The sequence below is a fragment of the Choristoneura fumiferana genome, chromosome 21 (assembly GCF_025370935.1).
Source record: "Choristoneura fumiferana chromosome 21, NRCan_CFum_1, whole genome shotgun sequence".
In the NCBI taxonomy this organism is placed as follows: Eukaryota; Metazoa; Arthropoda; class Insecta; order Lepidoptera; family Tortricidae; genus Choristoneura; species Choristoneura fumiferana.
Window position 1 is genome coordinate 1,377,435 of NC_133492.1, and position 16,861 is coordinate 1,394,295.

Genomic DNA, 16,861 nt, shown 5'->3' on the forward strand with positions numbered 1-16,861 from the left:
ACACTTTCGCATTTATAATATTAGTATGGATTACTTTGCTCACCCGCGACGTTAAGTACATTAAGGCGGTTGCTGGAATAACATTAGACGTATATGTTTTAGTCAGACATCGGTCAAACCCGCGTCCACGGCGTGGCTTCCAACCGAAGTGTAAAGACCAAGCCGACCCCTCGGCTAACAACAACTTGAACTAACCAACTTCGTCTTGCCTGTTCGAAACTACCCGCCAATCCAACTGCGGTAGAGACGCTGAGGTCTCCGATAGAAAAGGTACAACAGTTTAGATTTTTACGCGTGTATAAATGACAATAATAAAGTAACACTAAACTGATCACGATGTAATAGGCCCGTTTTGACAGCTGTCATCTCAGTACAATTTATAACCTGCAATGGATAAATTGTACTGAGATGACAGCTGTCAAAGCGGGCCTATTACATCGTGATTAGTTTAACTGGCTCTTAATATAAGGAATAACAAAGGAACTTTATTTTGGTGCTAGTTTTACGTTAAAAGGTATTATTGTTTATTAGTCGTTTATTGCAACCATAGTATTGTACAGATCTTAATACTAAGTAGGTACATTTAGTTTCATATGGGCCCTGGGCAGGCATGGCAATGTCACATAAATTATCTAATGCAAAATAATCATAACAATATGTATACACTATCAAATATATATAGTATTATTGGTTGTTTGTTTATACTCTTAATTGTACAAAAAGGAACAACAAAAAGGTTATAGAAAAAAAATAAAGTGTTAAGTACAAAGGCGGACTTATCCCTGAAGGGATGCCAGTCAACTTTTGAGTGGTAGAGAAGAGCAATCAAAAAACAAGGATCGACAAATAAAGCAAAACATTTGAATATGGCATTTGAGGTATTCCATCTTAGGCAGATGCCAACCCCAACCAACCAACCAACCTAGAGAGGTTGGCAACGCATCTGCAATACCCCCTGGTGTTGCAGATGTTTATGGGCGGTGGTGATCAGGAGACCCACTTGCTCACTTGCCATCCCGTCGAATAAAAAATAAAAAATGCATATGTAAACCCCAAATACTTAAATATATACAATATATACTGCATATTATTATATAAAACATTAATGTATCTGTAACTAAATATGAAATACATCAATACACACATTTACAAACAATATATAAACAACACAAGTACCTATAAATGATAATTACTGTATATGTATTATTGTATATTTTCTATTGTATTTTGATCTTTGTATGTTGTTGTGAATAAAAATTCTATCTATGTAAGATAAACATTCTTGGACAACATTTTATCAATTTACCTAGTAGCCAAATACCTAACCTAAAGCTTGTTTTTTTATTTATTTATTTATCAAACGGCACATGCTTATACAATAAATTTTGCTCTCGCCAAACTGTTACCAGCTTGTTGTTATGCTAAAGCCTATAGGGATACTGACTATTTTCTGAAAAATATTGTTTGCAAATTACTCATTTCCCAACCGTTTCATATGGACGAACGACTTTTTTAGTTGTAACTGCTGCGTTGCTGCTCACTAACATAATATATCTCGGTCGGGTTTTACGTCACCCGTGAACAAGATAATAGTCGATATACTTCAGTGTACTCGTGACCAAAGCCACTCCAATGTGATCGAATTGTCGAGGTAATTATTAGCAATAAACTGCCCCGCTTAAGTTAACATAACTAAGAGTGAAAATAGTCAAAGATTCAAACAAAACACTATGTAGATAAACGTGCTTCTAGTTTCATAGAGTTGAATACTAGGTTATCTGTTCGTCCAAAACTCAACGAATATCTCACAAAACACGGCTTAAACTGTAAAGTAAAATTATCAGCACCGTTCCAAACATCCAAAGTAGTTTCCCCATTAACATTTATAATTCAGCAAAGTTGCCCAAAAGGTGAGGCCTAAATAAGCCGAAAACTGTCAGAGCATTCCCAACAAGAACTACAAAACTAACTGGGCAAAAACGGAAAACCTCAGTGGCTGAATACTTGGCCTTAATGTCCGGAACTTTGCCCAGTGAATGGAAGGTCGTAAGAGCGTTAAAATTGGGTGGTGTTTGCGTCGTTTTGTGGGGGCGGTGGTAGGGTATCAGGGGCGGCAGGCGTTTGTCTTGCGATGCGGTCCGGTCGCCGGTCCGGTGCCGGTGGCTGGCTTGGCTTTTGCATGAGCATTTTCATGGAGAGTTTTGAGGATTTCGAATGGGCTTGTCAGCTTGTTGCTAAGTGTTTAGGATTCGTTCGAACCCGTAGACTGGTTAAGTCTAAGACGAACTCACGTACTGACGGTTCAAAGGCGGATCCACCGTTATACCTTAATAGACTTGTGACGACAAACTTTTACGATCTATGAGATCGATAAGCTGGTGATAATAAACGTTATGCATTGTCATCTATGACTGCATGTTTCTTACATCAAAACGGCGCACAAAATTTGTTCACAGCGCGGATTTGTGAACCTTTCACTAGACTTTCACTAGAACCTTACACAGTCCGTAGATGTCGATGACGTTACGCCTTACTGAAATTGGCGTCATGATTGTTCATAAGCGACTTGGCCGATTTTTGGGTGGCTGTGACACTACCTCGTTTGAGAGCTGAATCCGCGCCTTCAAGAGTTCCATGGAAATTTGTAGAAAAGTCAAAATCTCCACTAATTATTATGAAGAGAAACCGTTTGTTTTACTACTGGTACGGCTATACACATCGATAGAATCGTTAGAATTATTATAAAACTACGACATCGGTCTACAGCGAATATGAATGGCCACATTGCATGATACGACAGAGTATCGTAAATAATTTATTGAATCAGGCGTTACTTTGCGGAGGTCTATATCAATGAACTAAAAGGATTTCCTTGCTCACCCGCGACCTTACGATAGCTAAGCTTATGCAAAGTATGCGTGTTCATGCAGTTCCTCCACCTCCACACTGTAAGAACACACACAAATCGCACAAACCCATCTATCACCACCACCACACTACACTGACGCGTTTCGAACTCAACCAGAGCTCATCTTCAGAGTGACACAACCGTACACCATGCTACCAGTTGTTAGGCCGTTCAGTGTAGTGTGGTGGTGGTGATAGATGGGTTTGTGTGATTTGTGTGTGTTCTTACAGTGTGGAGGTGGAGGAACTGCATGAACACGCATACTTTGCATAAGCTCAGCTATCGTAAGGTCGCGGGTGAGCAAGGAAATTCTTTTAGTTCAGAGTATCGTATCGTTTATCGCAAAAAATGGACAAAGCCACAAATGGACTTTTTTATTTCCTTTACGTACAATAACGAGTATTAACAAACAAACAAAGCTGTCGCTGAATTATTACTTTTGCTCTTTTATTACTTTTTGCATCATATGAGCCGACTGAAGAGTGGCCGTCCAAGGTCTTCAAGTGGCGACTACGAACCGGAAAACAGGTGGACTGACGACATCGCGAGATCGCGTGGATGCAAGTGGCGACTAGTCGATTATTGCGACATTCTAAGGGGGAGGCCTTTTTCCAACTAACAGTGTGTGTGTATTCGCAAATGTTCAGCTACATAAAGCCAATAATAGCGGTATCGGGATGTTTGTGGCCGCATCATAAAATAAAGCTGATTTAATCAATAATAAACACAGGCCACGCTTAACACCGGGAAGGTTACAGTACCAAAGGCGGATAAATCGTAGTCAACAACTAACTATGTTAGGTAACCGTTCTTTCGTGAAAATCACAAAAGAACGCTCCTTACGGTTTAGTATTCTGGCTTAGACACGAATGGGCTAATGAACTTAATATCGTTACCATTAACGTTGTCTCTAGAAAGAATTTCTGAACAGAGGAGAATTTCTTCTATCTCACGGTTCTAAATTTAGACAGGTTTAATTAACCAAATAACCAACTTTAATCCAAGTATTTTTTATTTTTTTTGACGGTAAAGTCCCCCTTCTGGACAAAGGCCGCCCTTTTTTCCACCATTCGTCCCTGTCAGGAGCGCAGAGAATAGTCACTTGCAGTCATACCTGCTACAGCGAAGCGTTAAAAAATATGGGGGCTGGGGCACGTCCTAGAAATAGAGTCGTAATCAAATATTTATGAAAAGGTTGTACGAAAGGTTTGCGATTCAGCTGGGTTCCATATTGACTCTCATAATTGTCGCAATTCACCACTATCACTATCACTATCACTACATAGTATAAAACAAAGTCGCTTCCCGCTGTCTGTCCCTATGTATGCTTAGATCTTTAAAACTACGCAACGGATTTTGATACGGTTTTTTTAATAGATAGAGTGATTCAAGGGGAAAGTTTTTATGTATAATACATGCATAATTTAGTAGAGAAACACTGATAATTTTAAAGGTTTCCGAGGGAACTGCGCGCGATAACCGAATCCACGCGGACGAAGCCGCGGGCAAAAGCTAGTAATGTAATATTTTGTAATACTTATTATACCTATTGGTTTTTCATTTTTCATAACACTTTTTTCTCTGAATCCATTTATTGTACAGAATTGTATAAAACAAACCTAACCTAAGAGAGTTCCACAAGATAACCATTTTAATAATTTCCAAAAAAAATACTGTTTCGACGTGAAAAATATGAATAAAAATAAGTAGATCTGCACTGGCACATGCCGGTAGCATGATCATGAACCCTACACAACTTAGTAAATATGTACTCATAAAACCAGTTTACACATTACTTCCGTGTTACTAACAGTTTATTTCTATGTATTTGTCTACTTATTTTAAAATAGGATATTATCAGTGATGCGTGTCTAAAAGAAGGTGGTTCTCTACATTTCAGTCTACTTGGGACCGTGGTCGATTGAAACACAGACTTTATTTTAACAAATATTGCGTGAATAAAGGAGCGCCAAAGTTCGCATACTCTTCGCTAGTCATACTGTAATTTTTGTCCGAATCATCGTTTGTCATCATAATTTTGTTTCCATTGAAACCTTAAAATTTTCTGAACTTTTTAAATTGTCATCCTATAGAATACTATAGGTTAGGATAGGTTTGTTTTATAACAATTCTGAAAAAATAGGTATTGCTTTTTGTTTGTTATTTTTTAGGAAATTTTGTCGCCTTCCGTGAAGTCGCCAAGCGGTCACAGCGGAAGACCAGCGTTGGCCTACACGGCCAGCACTATGCTGAGCTGGGACCGCTTCGCGATTTCGCATATTGTTGTTTTTTTTTCTTCTTTCTTTAATGTATTTTTATTCTGTTTTGTGCGAATAGCGAATAAATATTTCTATTTCTATTTCTATTTTTATTGGATTCAGAGAAAAAAGAGTTACGACAAACGATCATTCGGAAAACATCATATTCGGACTTTTGATAAGTATGCGAGCCGATATGGTCTCGTGAATAAGTCCCAAAAGTGGCAGTTATTACGAATGAAAACCCCGAAAATTTACAACTGCATCTATTCTGTATTTCCCACTTCACTACCAATTAGTCTCGAAATTTGAAACCGTTGGAAGTTAAATTGGAATTTTACAGAGTATTTCAGCTTTAAATTTATCTGTCAGACAACTGCCGTAAACACAAGTCTAACTGTTGGATAAATTAACTGACTAATTGCTGCGAAGTCCAGAGGAGCTCTAACTCACTGTCAACTTACTTGGGTGTTTTTGGAGGAGCTTTATCCGTATTAACTTTTAGTAAGTGATTGATATATTTTGGTTTAATGGTTAAATAAGATTGGTTTATATTTTTTTTTAATTATTTTAACTTCAGGGGCCCGACACACCTTTACCATGAGTCTAACGGCTTTTTATATTAATATTTATTCAAATTAATATATATTATCGTAATTTTGAACATGAAACTACCGTGAGACCAGAGCACACAATCTTAACAATATTTCGTTGGCAAGAAGTTTCATGCTATCCTAAAATATCAAAGAGTACGCTCCATGTTTATAAAGTAACTGTCAATCTGATACTTTTAAAAATTGCAGTATAATAATCATACAGTTACAACTAGAGGATTCAGGTGGCGCTGCTGGTATTATTATCCAAATAAATTAGAAAGGTACTATTGTCAGCGAATAAACTGCGTATTTACCTACCACCTAATTTTTGTTAAGTTATAAAATCTTCTATGGAAGATATTGCCATTAACTTTGGCGCTGGTTGGTAGTTATAATTAAAACAGTTTATCTACAATGAAAGCTGAAATTCCTTAAAATTATGTAAAATGTAATGAAAATCATACTTTTACATTAATAAATCAAAGTAGAAAATTTAAAAAATGCCAATAAAAAAAAAACGCTATTGACTATTAATTTTTTGGTAGTTATCGTAACACATACTGGGCAACACTAATGCCAAACGTCACACTGCCTTTGTAACGTCTTTCGATGCTTTCGATTTACAGTTACAGTTTTTCTGTGTATTTTCATTTTCTGTGTTTTTCTGTGAATATGGTGATATCTCCACTAAGTTCGTTGAGTTGAACCACTATTCCTCCGACTTGGTGTCGAGTTTAGTTTGAGATAGAGACTCTTGTGTCGCGTAGATAGGAGGTGTCTGTTTTTGTTTGAGATAGGACTCCTGTGCCGTTTTTGTTTGAGATTGGACTTCAGTAAAATTAACATCATGTCTGATAAGAAATGTTGCGTCCCCGGTTGTGCTGAAAACAAAGGTATGTACCTATTTAAATTAACAGCTTTGAGCACTGTAAAATAGGTACCTCTTATTGCGTTTGTTTAACTTAGATTCTTTTTTTATTTATATACCTAAGAAAATGCACGGTTTTTACCTTTAATCCTCATGATCATTACTGCCTGTTGTTGCAAATGCCTTAAAATTTAGTTGTGGCGCGACTTGATTATGCAGAGATCTCCAATCAGAAACTGAATAAGCCCTACGTCTTTGAGCAATGGAGTATACCTTGTTTACTACTTTACCTCTTTCCTTGTTTACTCGGTTTCTATGTTTGCAATACCCTGCCAGGGTAACATGTATGTACCTACTAACATTAATTAATTTAACACCTGAATTGTATAATATGAACATGGTCGCAATAAATGATGATGATGAAATGAGTATTGGTTTGCGTAAGTGGCCGCCGGAAAGAAATGATTATCTCCTACCGAAAACAGCATTGGAACGAGCCAGCTGTATTTTTGTAGCAGCCATTCACGCCAACTATTACAGTAAACAAGGTATACTATGGTATTGACTACCGAATATCATAGTGGTTAGTGTTACTTTATCTATGGACACCGTGTGTGCCATGGAAGTCCAACTGGACTGTTATCTCAATATTTCCAAATTTGGTTTTGTCTTGTAGCATTTCATGAAACAAGTATCTTTTAACAGGTTCACACAAAACCTGGCATGGATTTCCAAACCCAGTGACCGACTCGGAGCGCTTTAGAACATGGGTTTATGCTGTTGGAGGTGATATACTGAAGTTGAAGAATGAGTATATCTACAAATATCGTTGTGTTTGCCATGCTCATTTTGAAGAAAGATTTTGCTGCCGTTTCAATAAAATAAGCAATATTGCAACACCAACTCTTCACATGCCAGGTAATTTTTTTAAGATTTAAACCCACTATAATGTAGAGCAGTGTTTTTTTGCTAACTGCACTTGCATAGTCATCCAAGTCATCCAACCTACATATCCATACCAAATTTCAAGTCTATCTCAAAAAATGAAAGGGGAAATTCAACTTGCAAGATTTACGGCAGTTGAACAACAAAGAATAATTCAAAATTTACCAGCAAATAAACCTTCAACTTCAAAAGGTACTAAGTATTACAAATCAGCGCATAATTTTTTTTAACTATTCGATGTAAATTGTTTGATCCTAAAATTAAATCTTTGTTTTCTTTTTTTTTCAGATGATTACAGTCTTTTTTCCGAAAAAAAGGTCACATCACTTTTTTCAAGAAAAAGAAGGAGAACAGAGTTCTAATACTACACATTCCGATCTGGATAAAGAAAATACCGGTAAGTTTTTAATAACCTACGGATATAATTTTTTTTTATTCCACACCTAAAACTAATTTTAATCATTTATTATTACAGGCTCGTCGGTTCAAAAATTAACGTCGTGCGAACAAAGGCCTTTAAGACCAATTGAAAACTTAAAAATTATATCCGAAATGCAAGACGTCATAGCCGAAGTTTTAAAAAAATATCTAGAAAGAAACAATATTAAAGAATATTGTAAAATGGTTATAACAATCTTGATTGACTTGAGAGATTTGGAGGGTTGTGACGAGCACAAAAGTGATCTGAAAAGGTTTATTTTAGATTTAGTGACAAGATTTTTTATATATAACAACTGTAAAACTTTAAACAAAATCATGTGTGGTAAAGTTGCACCGAATGATCCGAGGGATAGTTTCCAAGAAAAAGCAAAAAATGTTTTTAATAAATGTTATAGATTAAAATAAAAGCATTTTATTTTTATTAACATCCCCTTATTTCTGATTGATAATGAAAATGTTATTGCTTGCCTGCTGTAGTTTAATGAATTATTAGTCTACATTACATACATGTTGAAATTAAGCAGGAGAACAGTAAATAACATTTCGACTGTTCTACGGAAAAATAAAGTAGCTTTTTTTTTCAAAACCAGTGTTTTTACATTTTTGGCACTTTTAGATAACTAAAACACTGGTTTTGAAAAAAAAAGCTACTTTATTTTTCCGTAGAGCAGTCGATTTTGAGAATATTATGATCTAAACGGGCATATATAGGCGTGTATGCAGTGCTACATACATATACGGATAGGTATGTAGGTTATGGTAATTGTAACACCGAAAGGATTCAGAGGGCGCCACTTAGCCGTTGCTTCCTTTAGCTTCCGAGAGAGGTCTCTATTTCCAGTATATAAAAAGTACTCTGTGCGTGAGACTCACTCATATTAAATGGTATTGTAACGGATAACTCAAGTCTTAAACCGAGTTTAGCTTGTCATGTTTCGGGCTATTTCGTAGCCCTTCTTCTTCTTCTTGTCATTTTATATTATTGTAATTGTTTTTATTCATTCTTTGACATGTTTATTTAATTTTAGCTTAACATTTCGTTCTCTTGTTGTTCTTGTTTTGTCCTCTTGTTCTGAGAGGTGGCCTGTGCCACGCAGTGGGACGTATATAGGCTGGGATGATGATTATTTCGTTTAAGGACGATAAATTTTGTATGCTTTAAAATAGCTAATGTGTGTTCTATAATACTAATAACTAACATCAATGTAATCCCACGCTAAATGCAAATAAATTGAATTTCATTTTATTTCATTTCATTTAAGGCTTCCCTAAACCCTAGCTTTACTAACCCTACACGTTGGTTTTAAAGTGTGATTACAAATATTAATAAAAAAAAGTAGGAGAAGAAAACTAATTTTATGCCTAAACTAATTAGTTTTATTCTTCTACTTTTTTTTATTAATATTTGTAACTTAATGTGTTAAATTTTTAGTTGCCATTTTTTCAGTTTAGTTTTTATGTATATGCTGTGTTAGTTTAGGTTAGGATAGTTTTTACTTCAATTGTACCATTTATTGCATTCATAAAATTGAAGACCTGTGACATAGTTTTCTACCGTACATAAAGTCTATCGGACCGTCTGGCCGATATTGCAAGAAATTAAGTTTGTCTTCAATGTTCTGCTAGATAATTATATTATTAATCTTACAATATTGGCCAGACAGTCCGATGGACTTACGCACGCTTAGAATGAAACTAACACAATCCAAAATATTCTCATTTTAAAACTAAACCTACCACAATTTGTTTATACAAAGTTTATTTTGGAAACTTCAATAAGTATTTCAAATTGTGACAGCTTCATTCTAAACTTGCGTTATGTATGGTAGAAAAGTATGTCACGGGCCGTCAATTCCAGTCTTCTTTTTTTTCGTCTTAGCGGGGATACTACCGTGCACCCAGATCATAAGCCAAAGTAAAAAGGCATTGGCATTTTTTACACAAAAAATATACCAACGGAATAACACACACAAACGCGGGGAGCTGTACTACAAAATAATAAACACATTTATTTAACATTCGCTCTCACATTTCCTTAGTAAAATGCGTTTTTTATATTTTAACGAGTCCACGTACCGCTGCAGTTGCCTTTAGTTTTTTTATTTGCATTTGAATAAATGAGTGTCAAGATTTGCTGAGCTTTGAAAACTTGCCTTTGGACTCTTGGAAGTGACATGAATATTCTAGTTACTATTAACTGCCATGGAGAGGCATAATTTAATTTTTGAAATGCATTTTACGTGTTTTATAGGAGTGCCCAACCTCAGCTTGTTTTCAGATTGCATATCCTAGTTTGCGTTTATATAAAAATATTATTTAAGTTAGCTAGTAGATTTATTATTTAGTAGTATTTAGCTCTTAGGTATATGATTGTACTAGCTTTTGCCCGCGACTTCGTCCGCGTGGAATAGTAACTTTGGGAAGTATTTAATGTATTTAGGATACCTATTCTGCCAATAATAGCACATAGAAACTTCTACGGTTTACTGAAAATAACCATTTCAATACATTGCTATGAATATAAATTTTTTTTTTGTTCTTCCATCCATCCATGTTCTTTAGTAAAACATAATTATTTTGCGGGTAGCCACATTTTAGCAAAACGACGTGTATTCTACCCTGCCAACACAAAAGGACTCATTCTTCATAGTGAACTCTTGACACCTTACGTCCTTTATTATAAGTTAGGAGGGTAGGATTATAATTAAGACGGCATTTTAGCTACACAGAGTTCCGATAAAATATATACTTATAGTAAATTTGTTTGGAATTCCGTAAGAACTTTCATCCCCATATTTTCAAGTAAATAGGTTGTAATTTGAAAAGCGCCAGAACAAATGTTTTTTAGGGTTCCGTTCCTCAAGAGGAAAAAATTGAACCCTTATAGGATCACTTTGCTGTCCGTCCGTCCGCTTGTCTGTCAAGACCCTTTATCTCGTAAACGCGCAGGGTATAGGTATCTAGTTTAAATTAAATCCTAAACTCAGGTCAATAGTCCCGATAGCTGTGAAAAAATCAAACTTCTAAGTCAATGTAATCAAAAGCTACAGTCACTGATGTATTAAACTGGCTACAGTCATTAAAAAGGTGTTTTCATACAAATCGCCTTAACAGAAAAAGTTATAGCGCACTGCCGGCTGTCCTAGAAACTTGGAATTTGCATAAAGGTAGCTCTTATAGCACAATAAATAAGAAAAATCTGAAAATCATAATTTTTTTCATGATGACCTCACATTGCGTACATTTTTCTTATGAGCTTAATAGGCTCTGCTAACACTGCATCATCCCCTCTGCTAACATCCCCCCCGCAGGTAAAGTTTTCAAATGAGACATTTTTTATAAACAATTTTTTTTGTCATTCATCATCATCGATCATCATCACCACAATAACCATCATCATCACCAATCATCATAATCAGCACCACTATCATCACCATCACCATCAATCAGCTCCACAGTCTCCGCTCCGCTCAGCAGCGTCCGCTTCGTTCTGCTCCACTGCCTCCGCTCCGCTATCTCTTCCCCACAGCCTCCGCTCTACCAGCCTCCGCTCCGCCAGCCTCCGCTCCGCCAGCCTCCGCTCCGCCAGCCTCCGCTCCGCCAGCCTCCGCTCCGCCAGCCTCCGCTCCGCCAGCCTCCGCTCCGCCAGCCTCCGCTCCGCCAGCCTCAGCTCCGCTCTACTTGACTGCCTCCGCTGCAGCCTGCATTGTCTCAGCTCCATCCGTTGCCTCCGCTCCACTCCGTTGCCACGCTGCCTCCGCTCCGATGCCTCCGCTCCGTTGTCTCTACTCCGATCCACTGCCTCCGCTCTAATTCACTGCCTCCGCTGTAGCCCGCATTGTCTCCGCTCCATCTGTTGCCTCCGCTCCACTCCGTTGCCACCCTGCCTCCGCCCCGATCCGATCCGAACAAATATCTATGTATCTCTTATCACGTACCCAAATGCCAAGTTTCATACAGAACCACCGATTTATCTTTGACAATGACGATCTTTCATATAAACTTTCATTTCATCCCCTATTTCACCCCCTCTCAGGATGAATTTTAAAAAACGCGCGAACAAATATCTATTTGTCTCTTATCACGTGCCGAAATAGCAAGTTGAATAAAGATTCATCGATTTATCTCCGATAATGAAGACCTTCCATATAAACTTTCATCCCCTCACAGGTCGAATTTTCAAAAAAGCTCAACTAAATATCGACTTATTTCTTATTAAATGCCTAAATGCCAAGTTTCATGGTTTTATCTTCGACAGCGACGAACTTCCACCATATAAACTTTCATCCCCTATTTCAACCCCTAAAAGCCTCTTTTTCGCGATAAAAGATAGCCTATGTTCTTTCCCAAGGTCTATTCTATCTCTGTACCAAATTTCATCCAAATCGGTTCAGCGGTTTAGGCGTGAAAGCGTAACAGACAGACAGACAGACAGACAGAGTTACTTTCGCATTTATAATATTAGTATGGATTTTCTATAAGTTTATATTCTTAAATAAATTTTCCACCAGTTTGCGTAGTCTTTTCTATATTCTATTTTTATTACTAGCTTCCTGAAATTTCCTGAAATCCTGATATATTTTTTTTGTAATGTCTCTGTACTGCTTTTGGTGATCAATAAAGAATATTTGTATTGTATTGTATTGTAGCTTTTGACCGCGGCTTCGCCCGCATGGAATTTGGTTATCGCGCGCTGTTCCCTCGGGAACTGTGCTTTTTCCCGGGATAAAAAGTAGCTTCCCGTGAACTCAGAATCTTGAAATTTTGTATGAAGGTAGCTGTTATAAACACAACCAACTAGGAAAGTCTGAAAATCTTGATTTTTTATGCCTGTCTGTCTCAATCTATGACTAATATAAATCTAACCCCACACTGCGTACATTTTGCTTGAGAGTAAGGCTCTACATACACTGGATGTATTAAATCAATCGGAAAAAGCGAGAAATATCTTCAAGACACGATTTCCGTTTTATTTACAAACCTATAAATGTGTACGGAACCCTCGGTGCGCGAGTACTCGCACTTGCCCGGTTTTTTACTATTTGGTCTCTTTCGTCCCATGATTTACTTAATTTCCGTGTTGTTTTGCAGGTGGTAGGACCTTGTGCAAGGTCCGCCCGGATTGCTACCACCATCTTGCTCGCTAATCCTGCCGTGATGCAGCGTGCTTGCTCTGTTGTGTTTCGGCGTGGAGAGTAAGACAGCCGGTGAAATTACTGGCACTTGAGGTATCCCATCTTAGGCCTCTAGGTTGGCAACGCATCTGCAATACCCCTGGTGTTGCAGATGTTTATGGGCGGTGGTGATCTCTTACCATCAGGAGATACCCACTTGCTCGTTTGCCATCCAGTCGAATTAAAAAATAATAGTAATATTTAAATACGCATTTGAATTCGCTGCATTTCTCCAAAATAATTTAAAACATTCGAAAACAACCTTGCGATGTCGTATATGCAGCAAATATGTGTTCACGCAGCTCCCATACTTTAAAAACACACAAACTTAACTATCACCACCACCGTAATGCTGACGCGTTTCGAACTCAACCAAAGTCCACCCTGCATAAACACACATGTAAAACAGAGATGTACATAGCTATCCCAAGGTCACAGTGAGCAAAGTTTTTGTATAGTTTATTGATATGTATCTCAGCGTTAGTAACGTCTGATTCAATAAATTATTCAAATATTTTATTTGCCTCTCCATATTCAGACCCTCATTAAGCATGTGATATGGAAATATTTGATCTTCAGTGAGACATTAGTGGGTATGAATTTGGATCTTCCATAGCTTTCACTCCGCTTATTCTAATAGAATCTAGTATAATTTGAAGTGGTATTTGTACATGTAGTTACTATGGAAAGGAAGTTTGATACAGTTTGAAATAGTATTTGCTTCATTTCAAATAAAACTATGCTGTCGAATGAATTTTGCTGTAGCTGTTTTATTTTTAGAGCATATTAGTAACAGACTCGTTCGTCCGTCTAAACAAGACAATTTAGAACAAAGAATTTCTAGAATAGTCTGTCTAGACTAAAACCTCATTTTGAGAGAGTCCATTCGTACTTACCTTTTCTATTTTATCGCGGTACTTACTAAAGTGCATCCACATTTGCCGAAGTGCCCAATAATATTATTTATACCCAGTATAAATAATTCGGGAGACGTGCGCAGAACTGCACCCACAGTAATTGATAATGGATCGTCATAGTTAAAACAGCGTTTCCAACAGAGATGTGCGAGGTTGTGTTGCAAGGAATATGTTTTTAACCTCCGACGCAAAAAGAGGGGTGTTATAGGCAATTGTCCCACCGCCGACGATGAGCGAGAAGCGAGTAGAGCGAGTAACTAGAAACGAGTGGGTGAGCAGCGAGAAGCGAGTGTAGTTTTGTCGCTGGCTATAAGCGAGTGTTCGAGTGCGACGGGCGATTACTCGCTCGTGCAGGGCGGCCGCCAAGCTGACATGGCTGAGCGAGTATCTATAGCTCAGCGAGTTTTATAGCTCTTGTCGCTGCGACAAAAGATGTAAGAGCGAGTTCTCGCCGACAGTGTGATCAGCCAGCGATCGACTATTAATATATGTTTACTCAGACAGGATCTTATATCTTTTGTTCGTTTCTTGAGCGAGAAAATGGTCGATAGCCAATCGTTTCCTCGCTGGCGGTGAGATAACTGCCATAAGCTTGAGGCCATGGGTTCGATTCCCGTGCCGTGGGAGATATTTGTGTGAAAAATACGAATGTTCGTTCTCGGGTCTTGGGTGTTTAAAAGTATTTAAGTATGTATCTATATCTATATAATTATATTTATTCGTTGTGTGTATCCATAACACAAGCTTTGCTAAGCTTACTTTGGGACTAGGTCAATTGGTGTGAATTATCCCGTGATATTATTTTATAAGTTTGACCGCTATGTGTGTCTGTCTGTATGTGGCACCGTGGCTCTGTAGCTCTTAAACGAGTCGACCGATTTGCATGCCGGTTTTTTGTTTGAAATCAAAGTCTAGCGATGGTTCTTAAACATGTTTCATCAAAATCGGTTCAGCCGTTCTTGAGATATTGAACTTTGAAGTGACAAAGTCGGGGGTTTTCCAGTTTTTGTTCATTAACCAGCAGAAACTCTTCATTTACCTCGCCTCGCTACGCTCAGCTGTTTCCACCAGAGATGTGCTGAGCGAGGATGTGTAAATGAAGAGTTTCTATTGGTTAATGAAAAACACATCCCTCGCAACACACCCTCGCACATTATTGGTGGAAACGTTTCTAAGTCAAACCTTCACACTTTTAATTTTAGAGTGACCAGAGGGCCTACTCCGAAATTCGAAAATCGAAGTTCGTATCGTACCGTCCCTCTTACTCTCGTATCGAACAGTATAAGCGTCAGAGGGACGGAACGACACGAACTTCGATTTTCGAATTTCAGAGTAGCCCCGCAGGCACTTACCCCCTTATTCATAAACGACAATCAAACCGATTTTAGTTAAAATGCCGCTAAAATTCGTTTGTCCTTATCTGTCACTTCGACATTTGTATTTGTTAAAAGGGACAAAGCATTTGTTAGTTAACATAGGCGTGTTAAGTTTTATGAATAAGGGGGTTGGTCTTTTTGTTATCGAACAACTGGCAAACGAGCAGGTGGATCACAAATCATTTAATATTTTTTTTTGTTTCAACATTTAAAAGAATTATAATCTTACTAATACTGGTACGATATACCGGGTGGGCCCTGTAACAGGAGCAAAAAAAATTTAAACACAGGTTCTGCTACTCCTGTTATTAAGTAATTTTATCATTATGTTTATTCCAGACAAATTAAATGGTATTTTCAATGTACGGCATCCAATAGCCTAAATGACATCGCCTGTCACGTTACAAAATGACCGATTTCGCAATACATTGCTTGTCCAATTAAACTTTAAACTATAATAAAAATCATAATATAAGTGATTTACAGTGGGCGGATGACGGATGCAATTTACGTCAAAATCATGTCGAACGATATACGTAATATGGATATGTCTACTATTGGTTTAAAAAGAGAACATAATTGAAAAATCTAATAATTTATTTAATGAACAAAACAAAGTCGAATTAAATTACAAAGCATACTTAATTACCAGAAAACGTCAAAAAAATCAAAATTAATAAATAATAATAAATAACACTAAAGAAAACAATTATACAAAAAAATACAAAATGTAATAAAAAACAATATAATATAATATATATTATATTGAAAAATCGTTTATTGTTGTAGTAAATAATCGTATTTTTTAATTTCTATATTACAAATCAGTGCATTCCTTTTATAGTTCACTATCCACTTATGAAGGGAAAATGACCTCTTTACATCTACAGATGTAAGAGGTGCGTATTCGTAGTGATATTTCACCATTATTAGGAGCATATCACCATCACTCAAATTTCTATACATTTTCATACAAAAAATATTAATCCAAGTAATAAAAGTCTTATCCATCTTATGCTTTCGTCACCATATTGCATCCATCGTCCGCCCTTTAGTTATTTTCAAAAGTTGCAGAACTAAATTAGCTCAAGATGAAGAGTGGAAGCTGTGGTTTAATTTTTTGATCCTGTTACAGGGCCCACCTTGTAGTGTCCTTAACTAATCGAACCCGATAGAGCTTTGGTCCTGTTAAAGTTTTCCAAATCAGTCTGTATTACCAAGAAGTTTTTATTTTACCTGCAATGTTTATTTGTATTTGTTTTTTTATATCCTCAATCGCCTCTTACGACATCCACGGAAGAAATGGAGAGGTGTAATTCTAACCCGACACCACACAGGACTTCTAGTAGTCGGATTTTGAAATTTTGTTATACAATAA

The 16,861-nt window shown here is 37.1% G+C and overlaps 1 protein-coding gene across 1 annotated transcript; it reads left to right on the forward strand.

The window, feature by feature from the left end:
• The first annotated feature begins 5,854 nt into the window (after window positions 1–5,854).
• On the forward strand, window positions 5,855–8,139 carry LOC141439607 (uncharacterized). The gene is made up of 4 exons (XM_074103896.1): window positions 5,855–6,655; window positions 7,336–7,548; window positions 7,864–7,972; window positions 8,051–8,139. The coding sequence occupies exons 1-3, from the start codon at window positions 6,610–6,612 to the stop codon at window positions 7,935–7,937; spliced, it is 333 nt and encodes a 110-aa protein (XP_073959997.1). The 5' UTR covers window positions 5,855–6,609; the 3' UTR covers window positions 7,938–7,972; window positions 8,051–8,139.
• The last annotated feature ends 8,722 nt before the right edge of the window (window positions 8,140–16,861 follow it).